This window comes from Megalops cyprinoides, chromosome 15, assembly GCF_013368585.1.
Source record: "Megalops cyprinoides isolate fMegCyp1 chromosome 15, fMegCyp1.pri, whole genome shotgun sequence".
Taxonomy (NCBI): Eukaryota; Metazoa; Chordata; class Actinopteri; order Elopiformes; family Megalopidae; genus Megalops; species Megalops cyprinoides.
Window position 1 is genome coordinate 19,621,443 of NC_050597.1, and position 22,558 is coordinate 19,644,000.

The 22,558-nt window shown below is 46.7% G+C and overlaps 1 protein-coding gene across 1 annotated transcript in view; it reads right to left on the reverse strand.

Annotated features, from left to right (window-relative positions):
• Nucleotides 1-3,585: 3,585 nt before the first annotated feature.
• Nucleotides 3,586-22,558, reverse strand: part of mcu (mitochondrial calcium uniporter) — a 54,556-nt gene continuing 35,583 nt past the window's right edge. Inside the window, exons 3-9 of the mRNA XM_036547501.1 lie at nt 12,952-13,018; nt 7,925-8,095; nt 7,614-7,718; nt 6,860-7,020; nt 6,356-6,559; nt 5,737-5,853; nt 3,586-5,598 (exon numbers count right to left, since the gene is read on the reverse strand). Of these exons, the coding sequence (XP_036403394.1) occupies nt 5,518-5,598; nt 5,737-5,853; nt 6,356-6,559; nt 6,860-7,020; nt 7,614-7,718; nt 7,925-8,095; nt 12,952-13,018 (906 nt within the window). The 3' untranslated portion in view covers nt 3,586-5,517. The remainder of the gene's footprint in view (nt 5,599-5,736; nt 5,854-6,355; nt 6,560-6,859; nt 7,021-7,613; nt 7,719-7,924; nt 8,096-12,951; nt 13,019-22,558) is intronic.

Sequence of the window (22,558 nt, forward strand, 5' to 3'; positions counted from 1 at the left end):
GGGTATGCCTTAGCAATGGTTGATCTGGCAGGAAAGGGGACTTTTGACTTTGAGATGAAAAAGGGCAGGGGCTCAAGCTCCCCCCCCCCTCCCAGCCCCCTCCCGTACACGTGTCTGGTGAAGAGTGGTAGGGGAGAAACAAAGCACCCCATAGACGCAGACAGGTCTATCTAAGGAGGATGTCCAGCTGATACGGGAAGGACAGGGGGTCAAGGATGACCGGAGGTACAGGTCAAGGATCCCTTGCTGTAAACAAGGCAGTCCTCAACACTCATAACGCAAACATCCGTCACTAAACACCGTGTTTAACACTAGCATGGCTACACTTAACACCATCAATGAACATAGAGTGTACACTGAACTCTGACCACAGCTTTAACTGTGAATACAACTCCGAGCTTGGGATACCATTGTAATATTATAAACATGGGTTTGTGGTGTATTTAGGGCAGTGGTTAAATTCAGCTCTCTCCTCCCACCCTGCTCTTTGGTTTACTGATGTCACAGGGTGCCCCGATGATGAGGACAGCCTCCAAACCCAGGACTTTGGAACAAAGAGTAAAAAACAGGAAATCACTGCTATTCTGGAAAGCAGCAGCATGTGAGATAATTTCCCAGACATATTTGCAAATAGCTCACGCTCAGCATTTTCATCTAGCTTGCTAGCAAGCTACCTGCTTAGATTTGAAACCATGTCAAAAAGTAGCCAGGCCCCATCGATTTAGTTGCAGATTGTGTAGCTCTTGTTGGATGATGTGCATCATGTCATGGTGATGGGACAGAGAGGCGCCATGAGCCCCATAATGGGTAGAGCTGCTGTGTGTCACCATCTCCTGTGAACCAATCAAAACACCGTAGCAAAATGTAATTTTCATATCAGAGGGTCACTGATAACACATAGCTCCACCCATTTTGATGGTCATGACATCCTACTCTCTCATCATTCCATTATTATAAACATAAGGAACTGCTGGGGGTGTGTTGGTCTCGAACCTTTTCCTGCAGTTGGCTTCGCTCTGTATGACTTAGTTATGATTTAATACTGACCAGTTCTACTTACTGTCCCTCACCTACAGATGTAAACTAATTCAGGTCAAATGACAGGTCCAAACTCATATAATCTATACATAAATTTAAAAATGACCATTTGTGGAGAAACAACTTTGACATAGCATTGAACCATTTTGGAGATCAAGGTCAGAATGAAACATAATTCTTTTAAAAAAAAACAACACAGGACATACATTTCCAAAAACTGGATAAGTATTTTATTGATAACTGAATTACATTTCTCTTTTATACATATTTCATAAATGATACAGGATTTTACATTTTTAGATTTTTTTCATCTCTTTCGACATTACAGCATCCAATGCCAACAAAAGAAAGAAAAAAAAATAACAGGTCCAAAAGGAGAAAAAAAATGAATTAAATCCTACATCCTGCTTCACTCTTTTTTACTTTTTTTGCTTTTTAACATCTTTGATAAGTGCACGCAAACAGGATAAAATTTTAAAACAATGCACGCATCAAAAAATTCAAATGTGACTGAGGAAAGGAAAGAAAAGGAAACAAAAGGAAGGGAAGAGTAAAAGGGCCGATAAAGGAACGTGGGAGGACTGGGAAACGTGCACTCTGGGAGTTTTCCTGCATGCTGTCGGCGCGGGCCTCTCCTCGCGTCTGAGCTCGAGGGCAGCAGTGACCGGTCGCCTGGCGTCACCAGGGGGAGCGAGGGCGAGGGAGGGGGGCCGGGGAGGAGGTCACAGCTGCCTTCTGTAGACCCTCAGAAACGTCCTCAGACGGATGGACACGTGGGGAGAGGAGCAGGAGGACACAGCTCAGCTCGCTCCTTCTACACTACTACGGCTCAAACACTGGGCTCCTATCTACACACAGAACGGGGGGGGGGGGGGGGGGGGGGGGGGCGCAGGGGGAGGGGTGGGGGGAGGGTCGGTCGGGCCTACCCAAATGGCCCAACAGGAAGCATCCCCGTTGTCGCCCCGGGTGGCCAGGAGCCCGTTTCTCAGCAAACGGCGCTCTCACAAATCAGTCTTTTTTTATTAATATTTTTAAATATCTTTTCTATATAATTTCCCCTTGTAAACATACATTCATGCAACACCCGCTTTAGAATAAAGTCCCCTATATCCGATATATTTTTGTAAAAAGAAAAAAAAAACATAAAAAAGAATAAATGAAATGAGTCAAAGATGTGGAGATGGTAGCTGTCAGCGAGTGTCGGGTGGCAGAGGGTGGGGACGGGAGAGGGGGCGGAGAATTCTTTCCTCCTGGCTCTCCAAGTGACCAGCCCTTGTGGGGTTAAGGGGGGGGGGGGGGGGGGGTCACATTATTTATTTATCAGAACCAACTGAGGAAAGAAGTTTTATGAATACCATGACTTGCACTTTTCTCCCCACATGCACACACAGACATACACACACACAGATATGAGCGCCTGGGGGTGCTACTCAACCCTTTTCAGTTTACAATGGCAAGAGATCACCCCCCCCATACACCCCTCATCTCCTTACCCCCGTATCTGGACATAGGTTGAGAGAAACTGGCAAAAGAGGGACAATGATGGGTAACCTCTTTCTCAAATGTCAGAAGGCAGGTTGCTTTAACAAATCAGAGAATGATTAACAAATCATTCGTTTTTCAAAAATCTATCCACCTATTTGTCCCTTCACATTAAAACAAGACTTGTTCTCAATGTCATACAGTACTGATCTCACCCCAGTTCCAGCTTACTTTACCTGGAGAAGATCAAGGCATATGCGTGTATATGCACACATGCACTGCTACTTGTAGCAGTTATAGGCCAATGTAAGACAGTGTACTCTTCAGCTTTTAGCTTCATCCTTGTAGAGTCAGATGATTAAATTGTGCTTTCCAAACCAAGGACAGATAATTTGCAGCTTTCCTGACACACAAACCCCAAGACTGGAGGCCACTTCAAATTCACAGAGACAGACAGACAAACTGCCTCTCTCAAGAAGGCCATTCCAACTCCAAACACACAGGGACACAACGAGTACACCTCACCTAACTAACAGTGCAGACAAAACAAGCATATGGCTTCGAAACTCTGCAGAAGGCCCAAGTCCATGCAGGTAACATGTCCCCATGTCAACAAAGACAGTTGCATTATTGTTCCTAGTCATCCACTACTCACTACTAAGGGAGCACACCGCATGTAGCCATCCTGGTTTGCTGAATGAGGGGATGGAGTCAAAGGTGGGAAATCTTAGATCATTCACTTAAACAGGACGGAACAAAATTCTGTAAGACAGCAAAAGAATGCACTGCAAGAGCATAACAAACTCAATAAAATTGTCAGAGGACAAGAATGTTTAAGATTACAATTTTGAGTCTTTTTATTTTAAATCAGGAAACCTTAAATGACTACCTTTTCCAATTATCTAACAATAAATATGCTAATGAGAAAGAAAATCTCATATGAGGAGTCACTGAGTGACTGAAAAAACACTGAGTCACAATGTTTTTTTTTTTAAACTTGATTTAGAAAGATTCAAAATTAATCTCATGAATCACGTTCATTTAAAGATAAATTATATTGCAGAGGACATTTTTTCAGGTGGTGCAGGTGCAGTGTGGAACCGCAGCAGGGTATAGGGGTCGGAGGTAGCACTACACCCCTGAAGCCTCGCAGGCATGCAAAGATGCACCGATCTCGCTCTTCAGCAAGGCAGGAAGTCACCTGAAGCTCTTCAATACTACAATAGGTTTTAAAATATTACACTTTCTCTCTCTCCATTTCCTGTTCATAGAATTTCTGAACTAGGGAACTATGGGGGCCTTAAAGCTTCTCCATACTTACACATATAATCAGAAATAGAATCAGCACAAACCTCATTCACACATTCATACCTCTTGTTACTGCTTGACTACCCACTGGCAAAACCCTTACTTGCTTTCCAAGATGGTCACTCCCATCACCTCAAAGCAGCTTGTGTGGTAAGGGAGCAACCACCCGCCTGTCGCACTGCATCCTGGGATTTGGAAGCAGTGAGGCACTGTGGGAGATGTTGTTAGTGTTTTTTTTTTCATTTCTGTAATGAAGTATACACACAGACCATGACAGTAGGGGAGGTGCCCCAAGAGAGAGGTGGAGATTGTGCCTTTACACAGTATCCCTGAAAACAAATACAGATCACAGCTGAACAGCGTGTGCTATATGTGCGTCTGCATGTGAGAGAAGATGCAGGTGCATGAAAAAGGGGATGTTAAGAGAAGATGGGCAGGACTCCATGGCATAGGATGTGTGTGGATGGGTATAACGGATTGGGTGGAAAAAAAGGAGGGAGGGGGTGCCTCCCCCAATGAGAAAAACAAGCTTATGGTCATTTTGATTGATATATTCTTTTCTTAACAAAGTTATTATGGCTTTCAAATTAAAAAGTGCCAAAAAAATCTTTTTTGGAATAATTAAACACACAGTGATGTTATTTTTGCCCGGTAGCACTCTCAGTCGCACACGACGCCAGGTCCACACAGGAAGTCACAGACAGGAAGTGCAGTGTGTCACATGACCTGCTGGCCTTTTGACACGCTGCCCAGGCAGCAGACAGCCCGGGCACACAGGCTCCTGGTAAAGCTCTTTATTAGCAAACATTCATCTGCTGTCCATCATACAGAGAGTGGGAGGGGCCTCATTGGCGGGCAGAGAGAGGGGTGGCAGCATTTTGGGGGCCTGACAACAAGAGATGTACACACAAACGGGAGAGACCAACGGCATGAAGGGGAGGGGGGCTATGGTGGTATGGTGCAGGACAGGGCAGCAAATCTTCCATCAACTCTTACCCCCACAGCTATGTTCCCTTTCCTCAACAGATCTGGAGTGCAGGGTGAGGTAGGCTGAACACATTCTTCAGGATCCTTGTAATTCTGTGACAATTTGATAAATATCCAGTAATAGTCACCGCCTCCAAACCCCAAAATAGGACAGCCTCTCTCAGAGAAAAAAGGAGGGATCTAATTCATCGGTAATGCTGCGGCTGGCTTCTCCGTGTGTTCGTCGAGGGTAGGTGCTTTGTTTACACACGTTTCTTTTGGAGGGCGGGGGTGGGGGTGGGAGAATTTGCGTCATCGCTGTGTCACTACATCTTATCCAGATACGTGTCACTTCCTGTCAGACAGCATGACTTCCTGCATCTCTCCTAATTCCGTTGCAGTTTGTTCAGCGGAAAGTTCAACGTTTTTCAACTTCCTTGCAAATCATTATTTTGTCCCTTCTTCGTGAGAAGCGATCCATTGCTTTTCTTATTCTTAATCTCTCCTCTTCCGGTTTCCATTATAAATTTTCTTTGTTGTCGGTCAGAAAAATAAAAAAAAAAAAGAATTAAAAAAGGAACCCCCTGGTTGCTGAAGTGATGGTTTTGTCTGAGAAAAAAAAAGGCAGATAGGAAACAGGAGGAAAGCAAGAGGAGTGGATGGAGAGAGGGAAGAGGAGGGAAGAGAAGGATGGAGGGAGGGACTGGTGGGCCTCTCTTCCCATCAATCCTTGCTGGCGGTGATCTGCTGGATGGGTAGCTGGAGTTGGAGGGGGTCCCGCAAGCGTTTCAGATCCAACTCCGCCTGGGGGGGGGAGAAAATGGGGAGAGCAGAGGAACACAAAAAAGATGACTATCCATGTAGTAAGTTAAGCAACATTATACCAGTAGTGTGTGAGGTCAAGTAAATGGAGGGGGGAGGGTGTTTCTTCTGTCAGCTCACCTCAGCAACGGCGTCCTTAAGTTTGTTGTACTTCTCAATATCGAAGCGGGTCCTCTTCACTCCCTTATGAAAGAATAGGAGGAACTGTCTGTCTCTGGCATCGGGGTAGATATACTCCTGAGAGAAAGGGAAAGAGAGGGTGAAAGATCAGAGCTGCACAAAAAACATGAGTTTAGCTAACTTCAGAAAGAGGCATATTTGATAAAAAGGCAGACAGACAGCTGTGGAGAGGGACAGACAGACTGGAAGAAGTGGGCCTGAGGTGTATTAACAGACAAAACCACATGTGTTGGTTTTTTGTGTTTTGTTGCAATGGAGTGGACCGACAGATTCTACGGTAATGACGTGGTGCATTGTGGGAAAATGTTTGTTCATGGAAAAAAAAAAAAAACATGGCAAGCCACAAATGCAGCAAGTTCAGACAAGGAACAAACCAAATTAAGGAAGGGGGGGGGGGGGGGGGGGCAGATAGGGAAGGTTAAGACAAAATAGATCGGGAATGTTTATTTGACAGGTGGTAAAAAGCATAACCTGAATAAAGAAAGTCACTGATCGTTGATACATTACAGGGTCCAAAGGGGATGCAGAATCAGGTCCGTAGAAGGTCTGAGACACCCACCTGACGCGTGAGGACAAAGTAGGCATACATGGCCATGGCGGTGCCATAGGTGATGAAGTAGGTGACGGGCTCCATGATATCCCAGGAGTACTCCCACCAGGTGAGGCGCGCCAGGATGCCGAACTGTGTGGCCATGTACGCCATGCCCCCCCACAATACCCAGGTGGTCCGGCGTTCCGCCTTCCTGCTCAGCTCCTCCTTCACCTGTGCGGGTCACAGTCAAATTCAAAGCCAGATTTAACATTCCAAAGTCAAACAGGACACCAAATTCACACACGAGATTCATATCCTAACCTCAACTAGAAAACCAAATCGAAACATAAACTCTAAAGCTCATCTCGCCTCAAACTGGTACTGCAGCTGAAACTGCAAATTAAAATTTAAACAGCTTATTTTGTTGTGGCTCACGGGATAATGCCTCCTAAACAAGACATTCTCTTAACCAATCAATGTGCCTCTCGTTATTCTCAACAGACGTCTGAAAGGAAAATACAGGAGACGGGCCTTCTCTAGAGGGCGGAGCTGAGAGTTTAGGTCCTCCAGCCGTCCAATCAGCTCGCGCTCTTTGCTCAGCTGATGCTCCTCGATGCGCAGGGTTGTGTACAGCTGCTGCACCAGGAATTTCACATCATTCAGCCTCTCCGCTTCCTCGTGTGCCAGCAACTCTGAGACGCACGCGCGCACACACACACACACACACACACACACACACACACAAACACACACACAGACATTAGTCTGCATACAAAACATGTCAAGGCTATTGTCATCTATCAGGATGACAGGATGACATATAGTTTTGGTTGTGTTTTACTACCAAAAAATGTTATATTTCCTCCTACAACCTTGAAACTTCAACCACCACACTTGTGAAGTTAAAGTCCTATACACAATTTTGGTTCCTTTGTTTTTGTTTGTTACAAAACGTACTTTTTGAATTATAGAATTTCTTTCTCATTTTGAGACCTTGGAATTAGATAATTCTGCCATAAGTATAGTTCTGATAGATTACACTTTCAAATTTTCACATCAAGCTTTAAAGTTATGTGAAAATGTATTCACAGCTATACACCTGTTTTGCATACAAGTCCCAGAGTGCACTATGGGAGAGCCACTGCAGACTGGAGGATTGATGCGTGTCTCATTAAGCACAGCCCAGCAACCTACTGCTGCCTGGCAGGTCCTTTCATCAACAGGACGACCTCTACCTACAGGTCATTACCACCCCATGGTCCAGGGTGTAAAGCTCTCCCCTCACCTCTCCTGGGTGGCCGCACCAAGTGCGTGGTGTCGTTTATGACCAGCTTGAAGTCATCCAGGAGCAGGATGTCAATTCCTGTGGAGGAGGCTACCCGTGCACCATCTGCAGAGAGAGAGAGAGAGAGAGAGAGAGAGAGAGAGAGAGAGAGAGAGAGAGAGAGAGAGAGTGAGTGAGTGAGTTCAGGCCAACGTCCTACACCAAAACAGTATCTATGCAGTATGCATCAGTGCTGCTGACTGTTACCTGTCTGAAGTATGCACGTGTAGCAGATGTGAGTAACTACAAAGAGCGGTGTAGAACACGAGTACCTGTGGAGTAGATTGCGACACGGTCAATGCCCCGGTCCTCCGCCTGTAGCTGCTGCAGGAACACGCCCACGCAGTCACTCAGCGGCTTCAGAGTGAACTGGCAGCGCTCTCTGCGGGACGGCAGGGTCACCGAAATCACAGGGAGCCCGTTCTGATACACCACCGTCACCTCTGGCCGGGGGAAATGGAGAAAGGAAGAGAGAGAGAGAAAGACAGAGAGAAAAAAGAAAGAGAGAGGGGGGGGGAAGAGAGAAAGAGAGATGGGGGGGCAGAGAAAGAAAGAGAGAGAGAGAGAGAGAGAGAGAGAAAGAGAGAGAGAGAGGGAGAGGGAGGGAGGGAGGGAGAGTGGTTTATATCCAGTCATTTAAGGACTGCACATTTCAGTGCATCCCAAAGATCAAACACAAGAAAACACAGGATATATAGACTCTACAAAGACACAAAGAAGATTACACATATTTCATCATTGCACGTTAGACTTCTACTTTGAATCCACGCCATAGAGAAACTCTCGAGCGAATAACTGATCTGACCCTTTTCATTGTACACGCTACATTTTTAATAAAACAGCCAGCCAAGTTATTAATTAAACGCTAAAGTCAAGGTTTACCTTTAAATGAACACGAGTGAATAGATTTTTTCATTGTCTTGTCTGTTCCGCTTAAGTGAATTGCCATTTTGTCCTGTCCAATCACAGAGTTGATGAGGCAGGTAGCAGCTCTCTTACCCTTTGACATTTGACATTAAAAGAGATAGCTGCTTCACTGAGCATTGAGATGAGGGATGAGGCAAAACACCTCTATCAAGACACGATCTCTATCACAATGCAATGAAGACAAATTTCACCTGACCAGCCTTACAACTTTAAAAATGCACTGTCCTTTCAAGACATTCTGTAAAGTGAACACCAAAAATTTTCTGTACAAAACAGTAATACAATGACTAATTACTAAATGCACTGAAACATGAATTAATAAAAAAAACTAGCAGTACCTGTATTCTACTAGCAAGACAGAATTTCCTTTTTTTCTTGTCATCCATGAAAAAAATCACATTAGAATCTAAAATGGTCCATTACAATCCAGACCATAACATTTTATCACTGCAATATCACTGAATTCTTACTACAATGGGTAAAATCTAAAACAGTAAGCAGGGGTGTCTGGCAGAGAGAGAGAAAGAGTGTTGGGGGAAAGGGAGGTTTCTTAATTGTTAGACACCATTAATTAAATCACCAGGTGAAGAAGAGTCTTACCTACACAAACCTACAAACCCAAAACACATCCCAAAAAGAATCACTTTACAGAACAAATGCACACATCTACAAAACACAGAACTTATTTAACCCCTAGACACACCAACAGCAGCACCTACTCACATCTACTGCCCACTTCATTTAAAAAAACTTCAGTGCTGGCCATCATCGTACATAAAGTTAATTTCAGCTGCACTCTGGAGGCAGTCAACCACCATGAAATAAGACTGGGATTCTAAGTCTCTCACCTCCCCAGTGTGGTCTTGTGAGATTTCAGGAGAGCCGGCTTTGTTTGGAAGAACGGAAGTTAAATGTGTAAGTACGCAGTGCTCTTGTCTTCACCTCTGAATTTAAAGAGTCATCAAAATGCGTTTTATGAATTCAAACATTGGCCGAGACACAGATGGGAAAAAATCTTGAGACTTGGCACCTCTCAGCTGTGCCCTGACTAATCTTGATGACACTCTCTACAGTAAAGGCTGTTGTGAAGAACCCTCCATTGGAGGATATCCAGCAGTTTGGGTAATGAGGCCTTTGTGAAGCGAAGCTTGTAGGGCCCACAACCCCTGCCTGTTCCAGTGACTAGTCCCCAAGCACAAAACTGCTTTGTTTTTCCCCATTCCATACCAGCAGAGGTTATTCTCTAAAATGAGTGCTACTGAAATCACAAGAAACCTATTCTGACACACCACCATCACTGGTGCCCGGGGACAGGGGTAGAGAGGGTGGGGGAGTGCGGAGGAGAGAGGGAAGGAGAGGTGGAGAGGAGGAGAGGACAAAGAGTAAGAATTCAGGCTCAGTGCCGTTCCAGAAGCCATTCCTATCCGACTGATCTGAGAAGGAAATGACAGATTTCCATGTTTCTCACTCTGACAGCTCAAACACTACCCCATCCATCACACGGTGGAACAGGGAAGGAAGCTGAAGCACTGCAATAACACATCTCACCAGGAGGGGGCGGTGTTGTGTCGATAATTCAGCTTTAGCCCGCGTAGCGCAACTCATCCTCTGCGTATGGAAACGAGACCACACGTCCTGCAACGGGATTTCTGGCATTTGGCCTCCTGTCATTACATCACGCACACTATGAATCTGAATAAGGCTGCCCGGCTCGGCACATGTTGTACTCAGATCAGTTAAACCAATCAGCAGAGCCGTATCCTTGCCTAGTTGATTCTGCAGCAATGCTCACAGTAAATGGCCGGTGGAGCTGCGTTCAGTCTAGACTGGTGATCGGACCATGTGACCAGAACCCTACCAGCCAGCCTATCCCTGCAGGACTTGGTGTGGGTAACTGGGCTGCTGGCCACCGTTTAAAGTAGGATCCAATCCCAAGGAGCCCACGCCCACGGCTTACCCGTCTCTGGGGGCCTGAATTGGCAGCGGTTACACAGCTTCCACACTGACTTGTGCATCACACAACTGCAAACCAGCCGAGACTTCAGCTTTACTTTTGTTTCACCGCCCTCAGGGATTGGCTGGAGGGGAGCTGCTATGTTGTTTGGCTCCTCAATTCAAGTTCATGCTTGAGAAAATCCACTTAGTACAGAACTGCTGTCCACTTTGGTGAATTTCTGACAACATGATGACACCTTTAATCCGCAGACACATCTAGCAGCTCTACAACTGCTTGCACCCACACTCTTAGGGCCCTTAATTAAAGCAAATCATCAGGTACAATCAGTCACACAGGCGATCTGAAATTCACAGCTATGTGCTGCTCTGAAATTTATTCTGGAACAGTATGATATATTCTTTCTGCCATCCCTACATCATGTCATTCAATTAGATCAGTTATTAGGCGTAATTAACCCTGACGAGCATGTGATTTTTTACGGGCTGGTTTTCAGGGTGTAATTCCAGGCCATGTCTATCCTTGCATCTCCCATAAGCCCCTGGGCTGCCTGAATCTTGCTGCTCATTCAGGGAACAGGTGGAGGTCAATCAGTGTCTGAACACTACAAGATAAAACTGTACAGCACAACTATACATGCAAAACACTCCCACTATTAGTCTACCTGTAAAACACACTGATCTACACTCAGTCCACCTGTTTAACAGACGAGATTTCAATCAGTATGCAAACATCAGGTGAACAAACAGAATTCAATCTCTATATTAAAAAATGACATGCTCATTACAATATATCATAATGTGGTATTTACCTGCTGGTTAAATATCTGGTTACATGTCATGTACACAGTAATCCAAGAAGGGTTCTGACCTGTTCTTTATAACTGTGGGAAGTTTGTCCGGTGGAACTGCCTTATTCAACTGGATTAAAATCAGTCTTGGATAATGAGTCCAGTGCTTAATGACTCAGGGGCATTTCACAGCCCTGCAGAAACATCAGCGGAGATCGAACACCTGAGCTCAAACAGGAGCTGGCAGGTCTCAGGTCACATTCAGATCCCTGCTTCTTCTGTGCTGTGCTGTGCTATCCTTCACCAGGCCCTGTGCATTCAGCCTGTCAGCGCCGCTCCACAGAAACATGTGAGCGCTCCCTTCCCCAGGGGAAAGCAGTGTAGGCGACTTAATGCCTATGGTTTTGGGCTCTGGCTACCGGCCACACTGCGTGTGGGGGAACCCCTCCTTACTGTCTCTGACCTCCCCCCAAAATGCTCCCGTCCCAACTGAAAGCCCTGCTTCCTCTTCCCTCCTGGCGTTCCCCTGCTTCCTCTTCCTGAGCGCCGCGTTGACAGCGGCCGTCCCTCTCTGCCACAGCCGTGAACACTGCCCCCCTCTGCCTCCAAATCTCTGTTCTTCACAGTGCTATAATGGCAGAGTCATTAAAACCCACTTCAGAGCAAATCAACCACTCTCCGTGATACCGAGCGCCTCACCAGTCATTTCTTTCTCTCTCTCTCCCTCCCTCCCTCCCTCTCTCTCTCTCATTCTGTCTTTTTCTCTGCCTCTCACAGCAGATGCCAGCTACAAATTCTCTCAAATTAATGACTGCTGGCGTTTAACTCCTAACGAGTGTCCCGTCCAATCAGCACAGAGCCGCTCTCCTGGGGGCCAGGAAGAGGGGGGGCTGCAGGTGTTCCGTCTGAATGCTCTACCTGCATCGGCGGAGCCCTAATTATGGCTGTCCAACACACAGCACCTCCTAATGAAACCGCCGAAGGCTGCGAGCAAGGACACAAGTCTCCCCCCTCTCCCGTCAGCCTGGGGGAGGGGGGGGACACACAGCGCTGCCACACAGCTCTTCTGATGACGAATGGGCCCTGACTGCAAAGGTCAAACTACATTACCCATGCTGCCTCACCGCCCAGGGTGGAAACTAAGAATGGCCTGTCTCTCCAAGGCTCCTTCCCTTAGACACTAAATGCAAAATAATTTGATTTATCACACATTTTCAATGCCTATGAGAGGAGTCAAACACAGGGAGAAAATCAGCAGGCGAAACACTTTCCTCACGCTGATACTTCCAGTGACGGTCATGCTGATATCTGAACGACACACACAACACTGGAGTGTGTATTTTTGCCTATTTGTCACGTTACATAAACTAAACATGCACAGAAAGCACAACGCTAATTGTTGATTTATCCAACACTAATCTTTATGTCCTAATACAACCATAAGCAACACTGGCAGTATATAAATGTGAGGGAGATACTTACATGGCACCATGTCCATTTCTACAGCAAATGTACAGGGACACATCTCTACCTGGAATCTAACTACCTAAAACGTCTGTATTCCCACTGCATCACACTCTGTCTGTGCTAGGCCTCACACCTCATGGTATCGCAGGTCAAAGCCTTACCCTCAGGAGACGCTGCAGAAGAGCAGAGCAGCCTCTGACCCTGCCATGTGGGGACACCCTTCAAACCCTGCAGGGAGGGAGGGGGGAGGGAGCGAGGGAGAGGCAGAGAGAAACAGGAGGAGTTAACAATGTTTAAAATAAACAGAAATCTCCCTGACAACGCCTGTGCAAAAAAAAAAAAAAACAGAATCAGACAAAGCACTCTTAAACACACACACATACACACACACGCACTAATTACAATCTTACAATCAATCCCCAGGTAGAGCACACTTGTCTGAACTCGCCAAACTGTCTGACGTCTGAACAGACTGCTGTTTATTGGACTGAAGCTGTGTGTGTGTGTGTGTGTGTGTGTGTGTGTGTGTGTGTGTGTGTGTCTATGCTACAGTAATGCCTGAACGCCCTCTAGTTCAGATTCTACACAGTAACCCAAGGGCAGGGTGGAGAGACAATCAACACATGCGCAGACCTACCAGAACAACCAGCCCTGTCACGGAAAGTCTGATATGCACACACACCCTTTCTGAACTTGCACATTCACGCACACGCATGCACACGCACGCGCGCACACATACACACACTCCTCCCACGCATGTAAACACCACTTTTCAGAGGACCAGCCGGTAAACCATGAATGAACAGTAGAGGCAAGTTCCCTCACTGTTATGGCTTCCTGAGCTGTGGAGGACCACAGTCATTGAGGAAACACCAGCACACACGGACATGGAGAGGAACTGACGGAGGGGGGCTGCCTGGGAAACGTCAAAACCTCCACCCTCCTCTCCTTCCCTCCGTTTCCCCCTCACTCTCTCTCTCTCTCTCTCCGTGTCTCCCTCTGCACTCCCTGCAGATGGGAGCCACATGTTTTGCATTAGGGGAAATCTGAGAAATGCGTCACCGTTTCCCCTCAGCCGCCCGCCGGCAGAGAGCGCCTTGTAAGGCACTGGGAGACAGAATAAAGGGCCACACAGACCCACAGGAGGGGGAAGGACAGTGGACAGAGTGTTAATCACACCCTACACATACACACAAAAACACACACAAAAACAGAAATCGGTACAAGCCCAGATATGCACACGCAGACAAAGTCACATAGCCAGACACAGACACATACACACACAAACACTCATACTCATACACACTGACACAGTGGGCATGGCTGTGGTAATTGTTTATGTGCCAGAATGTTGGGGTGTTGGGGTGTTGAATGTCAACAGAAATGCAGAGCTGGCTTTTAAGGACATGATTAATGTCACTGGCAAATAAACAAGCCTTACTGGACCAGTCTTAGCTAACCGAGTTTCCTAGGCTGTCACTGATACGGCTCTCCAGGCTTGTTCCTCTCTCAGTTTTAAATAGAAATGAATGATCTCATATTGATATCCTACACTGTTCCCCTAACACTCCTTTAAATAATCATTAATGAATTTAGTATTCAAAATATCAGGTCAGCCGCATACACATACACGCACACACACACACATACACACTGGATGTAGAGCTAAGCCCCTTTACAGAACTGAGCCCTTACGCAGATCTGGGCTCGGACACAGAGCTGAGCCCCTACGTGGAGCTGAGCCCCTACGTGGAGCTGAGTCAGAGGCAGGGATGGGCCTGAATGTAGAGCTGAGCCCAAAGCCCACTGCCCTGGCATCCCTCTGTCAATCAGGCACAAAGCTGTCAATTTGGCATCCAGCTATCTATCAGTCAAGCAGCCATCAATCAGAAAACGGAGCCGATAAGAGGACGAGATATTGCGAGACTACCGCCGCACTGTCGTGTCAGAAATCCCTCAAAGCGGAACTCCCAGCAGGAAGGGAGGGGGCAGGCGTGGGGTGGGTGATCTGAGGAACAGAATTTGCTGATGCCTGCGGGACTGCAGATCCCTGGCCAGGGAGGTGACATTAATTAGTGATGAGGCATTAACGAGCCTCGGCCCAGGGGTTCTGTCCCCTTCACTCTGTTTCGCTCAGTCTGTCCTGCAGGAGAGTGAGAGAGATCACAGCCAAGCCCCCCCAACCCCCCCAGCAATGCCACCGCCAGGGCCATCCACCCACCGCTCCTCTAGGTGAAACGCCATCGGTCAGAGGGCCATACAATGCTCCTCTATTCTCCTCTTTTCTGCTTTTTGTTAAACCCTGCAAATGGTTTGTGTGTGTGTGTGTGTGAGTGTGTGTAATTGTCTCAGGGTGCATGTGTGTGTGTGAGTGTCTGTGCAAAGAAAGCCAGAGAGGACATGCCTGCTCCCTCAGAAAAATCTCCTGGCCAGTGAGAGCACAGCTGTAAGCTCGCCAGTGTATAGACACACATTTCTTTTCAAGATAAAACACCATGTCAACTAAATTAACAAGTAATGATCATCCACCACCATTACTGTAATAACAACAACACAAGCACTGATTACGGCACTGATCAATTTCTGCTTTGAGCAGCATTCTGCCGTAATAACTGCAACCGCAGATCCGAATGCAGGCCATTCATTACCTTCAGACCCAAAAGGTTAGCATAAAGAGTCCCAGTAAACACTCTCAATTCGCAGCCAGCATCATTCAAGGAACACTTGGCTGCTCTGTGTGAGCACATACTGTGTGTCTTTGTGCGCGTGTTTTTCTGCGTGTGTGTGGGTGCCTTCTGTGTATCCTCAACTGTATGTTTATGTGTGTGTGTATACCCTGCGCATATTTCACTGTATGATCACGCGTGTCTCTGTGTAACAGTGTGTACACATGCGAGAGTGTGCGCAGACCTTTCAACATGCATTTTCCTACATGTGTGTCTTTTGTGCATCTACCGTTTCTGTGTCTGTGTGTATACGTTTTGACATCTCCACAGCATCCTCTCTGGGTATTACATGTGTTGCGTGTGTATGCCTCCTGGGAATCCTTAACTGTATGTTTATGTGCATGTGTGTGCCTTATGTACATATTTCACCTTTATGTTTATGTGTGTGTCTGTGTATGATTGTGTGCACATGTTTGTGTGGACCTTTAAATATGCATTTTCCTGTATGTGCGTCTGTGTGTATGTGTCGACATCTCTAAAGCTTCCTCTCTGTGTGTTACATGTGTTGCGTGTGTGTATGTGCATGCGCTGGATGTCTGTATGTGTCTTTATGTTTGTCTTAATGTCCCACGCTGTGAAAAAGGGGTCAATGGTTTCACATCAGCCAGACTCTGCTGACCTCTGCTCCATATCAGCCATCTCTCAAGGTCAGCTCTCCACCCCCCCAACCCCGAGCAAGACGGTCCTGAGCCTTAATCCCTCCTCCGCCATACGACAGGCCGCGTCGCGGGAGTCAGAGAGCGCAGCTGCACTGCGCAGAACGCACCCATTCAGAACTGACGCTCGTGAACACAGCGTCAAAGTCACAGCGCTCCTCAACAGTTCACACGGTGCTGGAAATAGGAAAAACCGCTACACTGCAAAAGCGAATCTCGCCAGAATGCCGGTTCAGATTTCACCTCAGGGATATGGTTTATCTCTGCTGGCAAACGCTCACGGCAAATCCGACCATAAACAGGAAAAAAGTTACAGAGCTTGTCTCTATCTCACAGACACACCCTCTCATGCCACAGAAACACACTCTCCCTCTTTCCATGACATTTTTCTCTCTCTCCTCCTTTATACCCAGACATGACAGTACACTGTTAAATACTGCCAAAGCAAGCTAGTTATTTTAATTATTGCCAGAGAAAGACATTAACAACGATACTTCACTCACATAAATGGTGTCGATAATGATAATAATAACAATGATTACAAGTCTAAATTAAAAAGAAGAGACCTGATATATTCATAATGATATTCTTTAAGGGTCATGTGGTCATCGGTTATCCGCAGAACTTCCCCATTCATTTGTCCCTCCCCACGAATATGAAACTTGTGGGAAGGCATCTGTATCCATTTTCACAGTGCAGTAGAAAGTGCATCTCAGTCCTGCCCCTCACTTGTCTCCCAGAGACTCCATGGCCATGACCCCTTCTGACAGCCATGACTGTAGACCAGCCTGTCTCTCTCTGTCTGGCTGTCTCCCTCTGCTGTAGTCCTGCTGCAGTTCTGCTCTTATGGAAATTATTTTATGAGATGAGTGCCATATTTACACTTTTACATGCACACTACTCAGATGAGCTTTTGCTCACAGATTTACACGTGTCACCAAGTGTGTCAGATATATGTATTTGTAATCAATGTATAGGACATTTAGTGAATGTATAATGTGTAGTGTGTGTCAGTGTATGTGTCACCTGTGTTTAGTGCTTGTGTAGTGTATGTGTAGTCTTTGAGAGAAGCAAAATGTGTATGTACGTGTTATGTGCTGTCTGTGTAGAACATGTGCAGAGTGTGTCTGTGTATGTCTGTGTGTGTGTCTCCGTTTCTGTGTTTGTGTATGTGTGTGTGCATGCGCCTGTTTCTGAGTGTGTGTGTGTGCGTGAGTGTCTGTGTATGTGTCTCTGTTTTTGCCTGTATGTGTGTTTGTGCCAGTGTCTGAGTGAGTGAGTGAGTGAGTGTGTGTGTGTGTGTGTGTGTGTGTGTGATGCGTCCGCCTAGCAGCAGTCCATGTGAGCAGCATGTGTAATGTGTGTCAGAGCAGGTGATGGGGTTCCTCAGTCTAACGCGGAGCCGATGTGGTCGAGAAAAGCCCTGACTCTCTCAAAGCAGCTACTGAAACACCACCTGAAATATTAAACAGCACAGCGGTCGATAGCCCCGCAACCTTGGAATCAATGTCATCCAAGTGGCAGAGAGAGAGAGGGAGGGAGGGAGGGAGAGAGAGAGAAAGAGAGAGGGAGAGGGGGAGAGATAGAGGCACACAGAAGGAGAGGAGAGGAAGGGAGAGATAGGAGGAGAAGACAGGGAGAGAAAGGGGAAAGGAAGAGAACTAAAAGAAAAATGGGACAGGAAGACAGTGATTGGAGAAAAGGAGTGCAGAGAGGGCCCAAAGGAAGATGGAGACAGAGTAGGAGACAGGGAGAACAACAAAGAGAAGGAAATGACAGAGGAGAGGGCCAACATCAGAAAAAACGCCTGTGTGTATGTGTGTGTGTGTGTGTGTGTGCGTGTGTGCGTGTGTGAGACAGAGAGGAGTCCTGTAGCACTGTGATTCCACTCATTGTCAAGCTTAATCACTAAACACTGTCTTTCTCTCTAATTATGGCTAATAGCTTATCCAGTGGGGTCACGGCAGGATCTGGGGTAACATCACAGCACCAGAATCCTGAGCAAATGCAACTGGGCTGACTGTACACAGCATTATTACACAGGGAAAGACAGACAGATTACTGCTGCAGTAATACTGGTATCAGTATGCAAATTACAGTCTCTCGCTGTTATCATTGCATCATACCTTTGCTTCCCCTCTATAACCTTGCTCTGGCAATACAGTAGATTGTGGATTTGTGCCAATAAATAATTCCGAGTTTGAGTTTGGGAGAGGGAGGGAATGAGGGAGAGAGGGAGAGGGGCAGAGCGTGACAGAGGGAGGGAGAGAAAGAGAACAGGGCGAGAGAGGGAGGAGGGGGAAGGGGGAGGATCACTGCAGTGGAGGAATCCCTGGCCTAGATGGTGGAGGGGCGGGGGTATCCCGTTTGCTCATTCACTCTCTGCTGCTCTCTCTCTCTCTCTCTCTCTCTCTCTCTCTCTCTCTCTCTCTCTCTCTCTCTCTCTCTCTCTCTCTCTCTCTCTCTCTCTCTCTCTCTCTCTCTCTCTCTCTCTCTCTCTCTCTCTCTCTCTCTCTCTCTCTCTCTCTCTCTCTCTCTCTCTCTCTCTGTGTGTGTGAATCTCCATGTCTTTCCCCATTTGATCCTCTCTGTACCCCCCCACCCCCACCCCTGTACTGCACTGCGCTGAAACCTGCTCAGCACTGATGTTTGGTCTGTGTCTGTGTGTGTGTGTGTGTGTGTGTGTGTGTGTGTGTGTGTGTACAAACTGCTCAAATTTCAATTAGCCTGTCACTACACAGCCACCCCACCCACCTCCATGGGAAAGAACACACACACACATACACATATATACACACACATACACACATATACACACACACAGCCTAAGTGATGGTCCCAAGCTCATTAATTTTCCATGTTCCCCCTAAATGCTTTCTGTCGGCAGGCACTTTGCCTACACAGCCCTGCGCAGCTCTGCGCAGATACACTCATAAATCACTAAAAACGCACCCCCACTGACGTGACACCCCATTGTCTTTTCATCAACAGGGAGGAGAATGGGGATGGGACGGAGAACGCGGATGAAGGTCAATAAGTAGCGAGCAGGCAGAGGATGGATCGGCAAAGTTATGGTGGAGGGGAGGAAAATTTCATTTGGGTGTGAGGTGGCACAGACATGGTCATTTGACAGCTAGGAACACCACATCGTAAATCTGCTGTGAACCAGAACCGCTGCACCCACCCCCTCCCGCCTCAGTCAGCCACAGAGACAGAGCCTTTATGTGGTGATCTTTGCTCACAGTGTGACCATATGCAGTGATCCCTGTTTTAAACTGTAACTGCAGTAATCCCTGTTTACACTGTAACACTGTGTGGGGGCCTAGGTGTACATTGTAACCTTATGCAGTCATCTCAGTTTACACTGTAACTCTCTGCAGTGACCTCTGTTTGCATTGTAACTCCCTGCAGTGACGTCTGTGCACAGTGTATCAATGCAGTGGCCTGTGTTTGCACTCAGACTGACTGCGTGCAATGATTGCTCTAACTGTGGCACTCCTGGTCTAAGGCCAGCTCTGGCAGCCCTGGCAGCCCGGGCGAACCCCACAGTGAGGTAAGCAGTGGAAAAAGTCACACGCCCACGTGGCAAGGCAGCTTCCCGCCCCCGCAGAGCCGACACTGTGCCCCCTACAGGCCAAAACTGCTCACACCGCTCAGAGTGTCAAACTATTATTACTGCAGAGGCCAGGCTTAAGAGTGTTTCTTCACACCTACTGACCCAAGAAGGAGGGAGGGGAGAGAGGAGAGAAAAGGAAGAAAAAAAAGGAGGCAATAGGAAAAAGGAAAGGAGAGCGGGAAGGGAGAAAGAGAGCAGAAGGAAAGCAGCCAGGAAAGACGGAGCCGCGAAGGACTTGAGAGCAGGGATTAAATGAAAGGAAGGAGAGGTATTAGAGGATGAGAAAACAAGGGTTCAGAGAAAGAGAGAGAGAGGAAAGACAGACAAGAGCAGACAGAGAAGAGGAGCCTGGAGAGAGAACAGGGGAGCTGAGAGACAAATTATGAAACAATTATGAAACAAAATGCCACATTCGGAACATTCGGATAATGAAACCAAAACACAAAACAAACTTAATTGCTAGCGGGCCCTCGAGCAGACGCAGATTAGCAGACTCTCTCTTCACTGTAAGATACAGACAGCAGTTCCTGACAGATCCTTGCCAAGCAAAGACTCAGTGACCACAGTCTCGCCATTTAGAAAGGCAGACACCAAACATCATGGCTGCCCAAATCAGAATCAGAAACCAGACTTTATTGGCCAAGTATGCTTTTACACATACAAGGAATTTGACTCTGGTTCCAGTTTCTCTCCTAGTGCACACAATGTCAAGGTGACAGCACAACAAACAGAAACAGTCATGCAGGACACATACATGGAATAAGGATGGAATGAATGAGGTATATAAAAATCAATATGAACAGCTACTGCACAATAAGTCAAAGTGTACATGGGTGCAGGCTGTGGGTCTGTCCAACTATTAATTATAGACAACTGTTGCACTGTGTTATATACAGCTAAGAAGCTAAAAAGAAGAATGGATGCATGAGCACTGTACAACAGGTGAGGTAGGGACAGAGATGCACATCCTCCTGTATTGTGAGAACTATTCAATTATAGGTGAATACTCCTACTTGAAAATTAAATTCCTCATTAATGATTTCTTCGAAATAACAGATGAGAGAAGACCTCCGATCCTCGTAGGACAGGGGAAAACAGCACCACTAGCTACACACCATGTTTTGGCATGTCACAGCTGGAGAGACACCGAGCAGACATACATAGGGACCAAAAGCAGCAATGCCTTGATTTCTACAGCCTAGCCTGTGTTAATGTGTATCTATCTGATGTGTTATGAAAGCTTGATTTGAGCATTTAACATTTATGTTTGTGTTTGTTGAATCATTGTTGCTTTGGCAGTACTACACTGTTAACGGTCATGCCAATAGAGCAAATTGATTTGAGAGAGATGAGGGGAGGAGAGAGAGAGAGGGAGAGAGAGAGGGAGAGAGAGAGAGAGAGGGGAGGGGAACAGACAGAGAGGCAGGGTTCCCTGTGTGCTCTCTGCCCCACCCCCTCCAAAAGAGTCCTCCTGGAGGACTGCCCTCTTGACAGACAACCCCCGCCCCCTCAGAACAAATGATCTGGAAACCTCCTGTAATTTGAGCCTACAGGGACAGAGGCGGACTGAGCACGTGCAGACTGCACAGGAATCCCGTTATCCAACAGCCTCAGAGGAACCCGGAGTCCTTCAGGCCCCGCTGACCAGGGGAAGAGACGGCCTTCTCTCCAAGGCGGGCGGGGGGGTGGAGACAGGGAATAAAAAAGGAGGATGGGGACGGGAAGAGAGGGAAAATGGAGAGAAAGAGGAATGGAGAAAAGGAGGAAAAAGAAGAGGGACAAGGAGGATGGAGGGGGTTGGGAAACTTTTTTCACCAATAGAAATATAATCATGTGTATATGCAATAATGGATAAACACAGGAAAATGGTAAACACTGAGTATAGGTGTATTCTTATGAATACACAAAAAAACACAATGACGATGCTAAACATTTTCAAGCTGACCCTACTATTACGATCACATCTTACATGAGCTCAAAGGACATGTCACTCTGCAGGGGGCTGTTCAAAAGCCTTCTCAATTTCCCAGCTACTTAAGGTTTAGATTAGTTACCTATTTACTGAAACTAAAACCACACGGGTCGAACTAAATATCTTTACATCTGACCATATCCCATGTATCATGCTGTATTAGCATATCTTGAATGGCATGAAGCATGCTAGGTAAACAATATTCTGTAATTAATAATTCATTTCTTTGTGAGTTATCACAGTTTTAATCAATGCATGCATGTCTGAAGCCTAATTTTCATATGGATCAAAAGGACTCATTCATATTAATCTATTTCAATAACAGTCCTCTGGCTGGATCTCCAGATTAAAGGGCAGGAAACACAGCAAACACAGAAGGGTGTGCAAGTATAATATTTACAGTAAGATGAAAAGCCATTCTCTTGCTATATGTGGAACATGTGAAAATGGTAAACATGAGAATAGAGCTGGCAGGATGTACAAAAAACAATGGAGGGAATGGAGGAGTGAGAGAGCGAGAATACGCAGAGAGGGAGGGAGGAAGAATAAAGAATAGTGCGGCACTGTATGAGGGTATGGGAATGTGTGTGTGTGTGTACGTGAGGGTGCGTTTGACAGGGTCTCGGTATGTGTGCGCGTTCCTGCATGCGTGAGAGAGCGTGTAAGCGGGTGTGCGCGTTTGCACATATGAGTGTGGGTCGGTGTGCCAGTCCTGTGTCAGTCTGTCTGCGCGGTGAGAGGCAGCCCGATTGCGCACATGGACAGATGGCGGTGCCTGCCGGTGCCAATGTTCACACG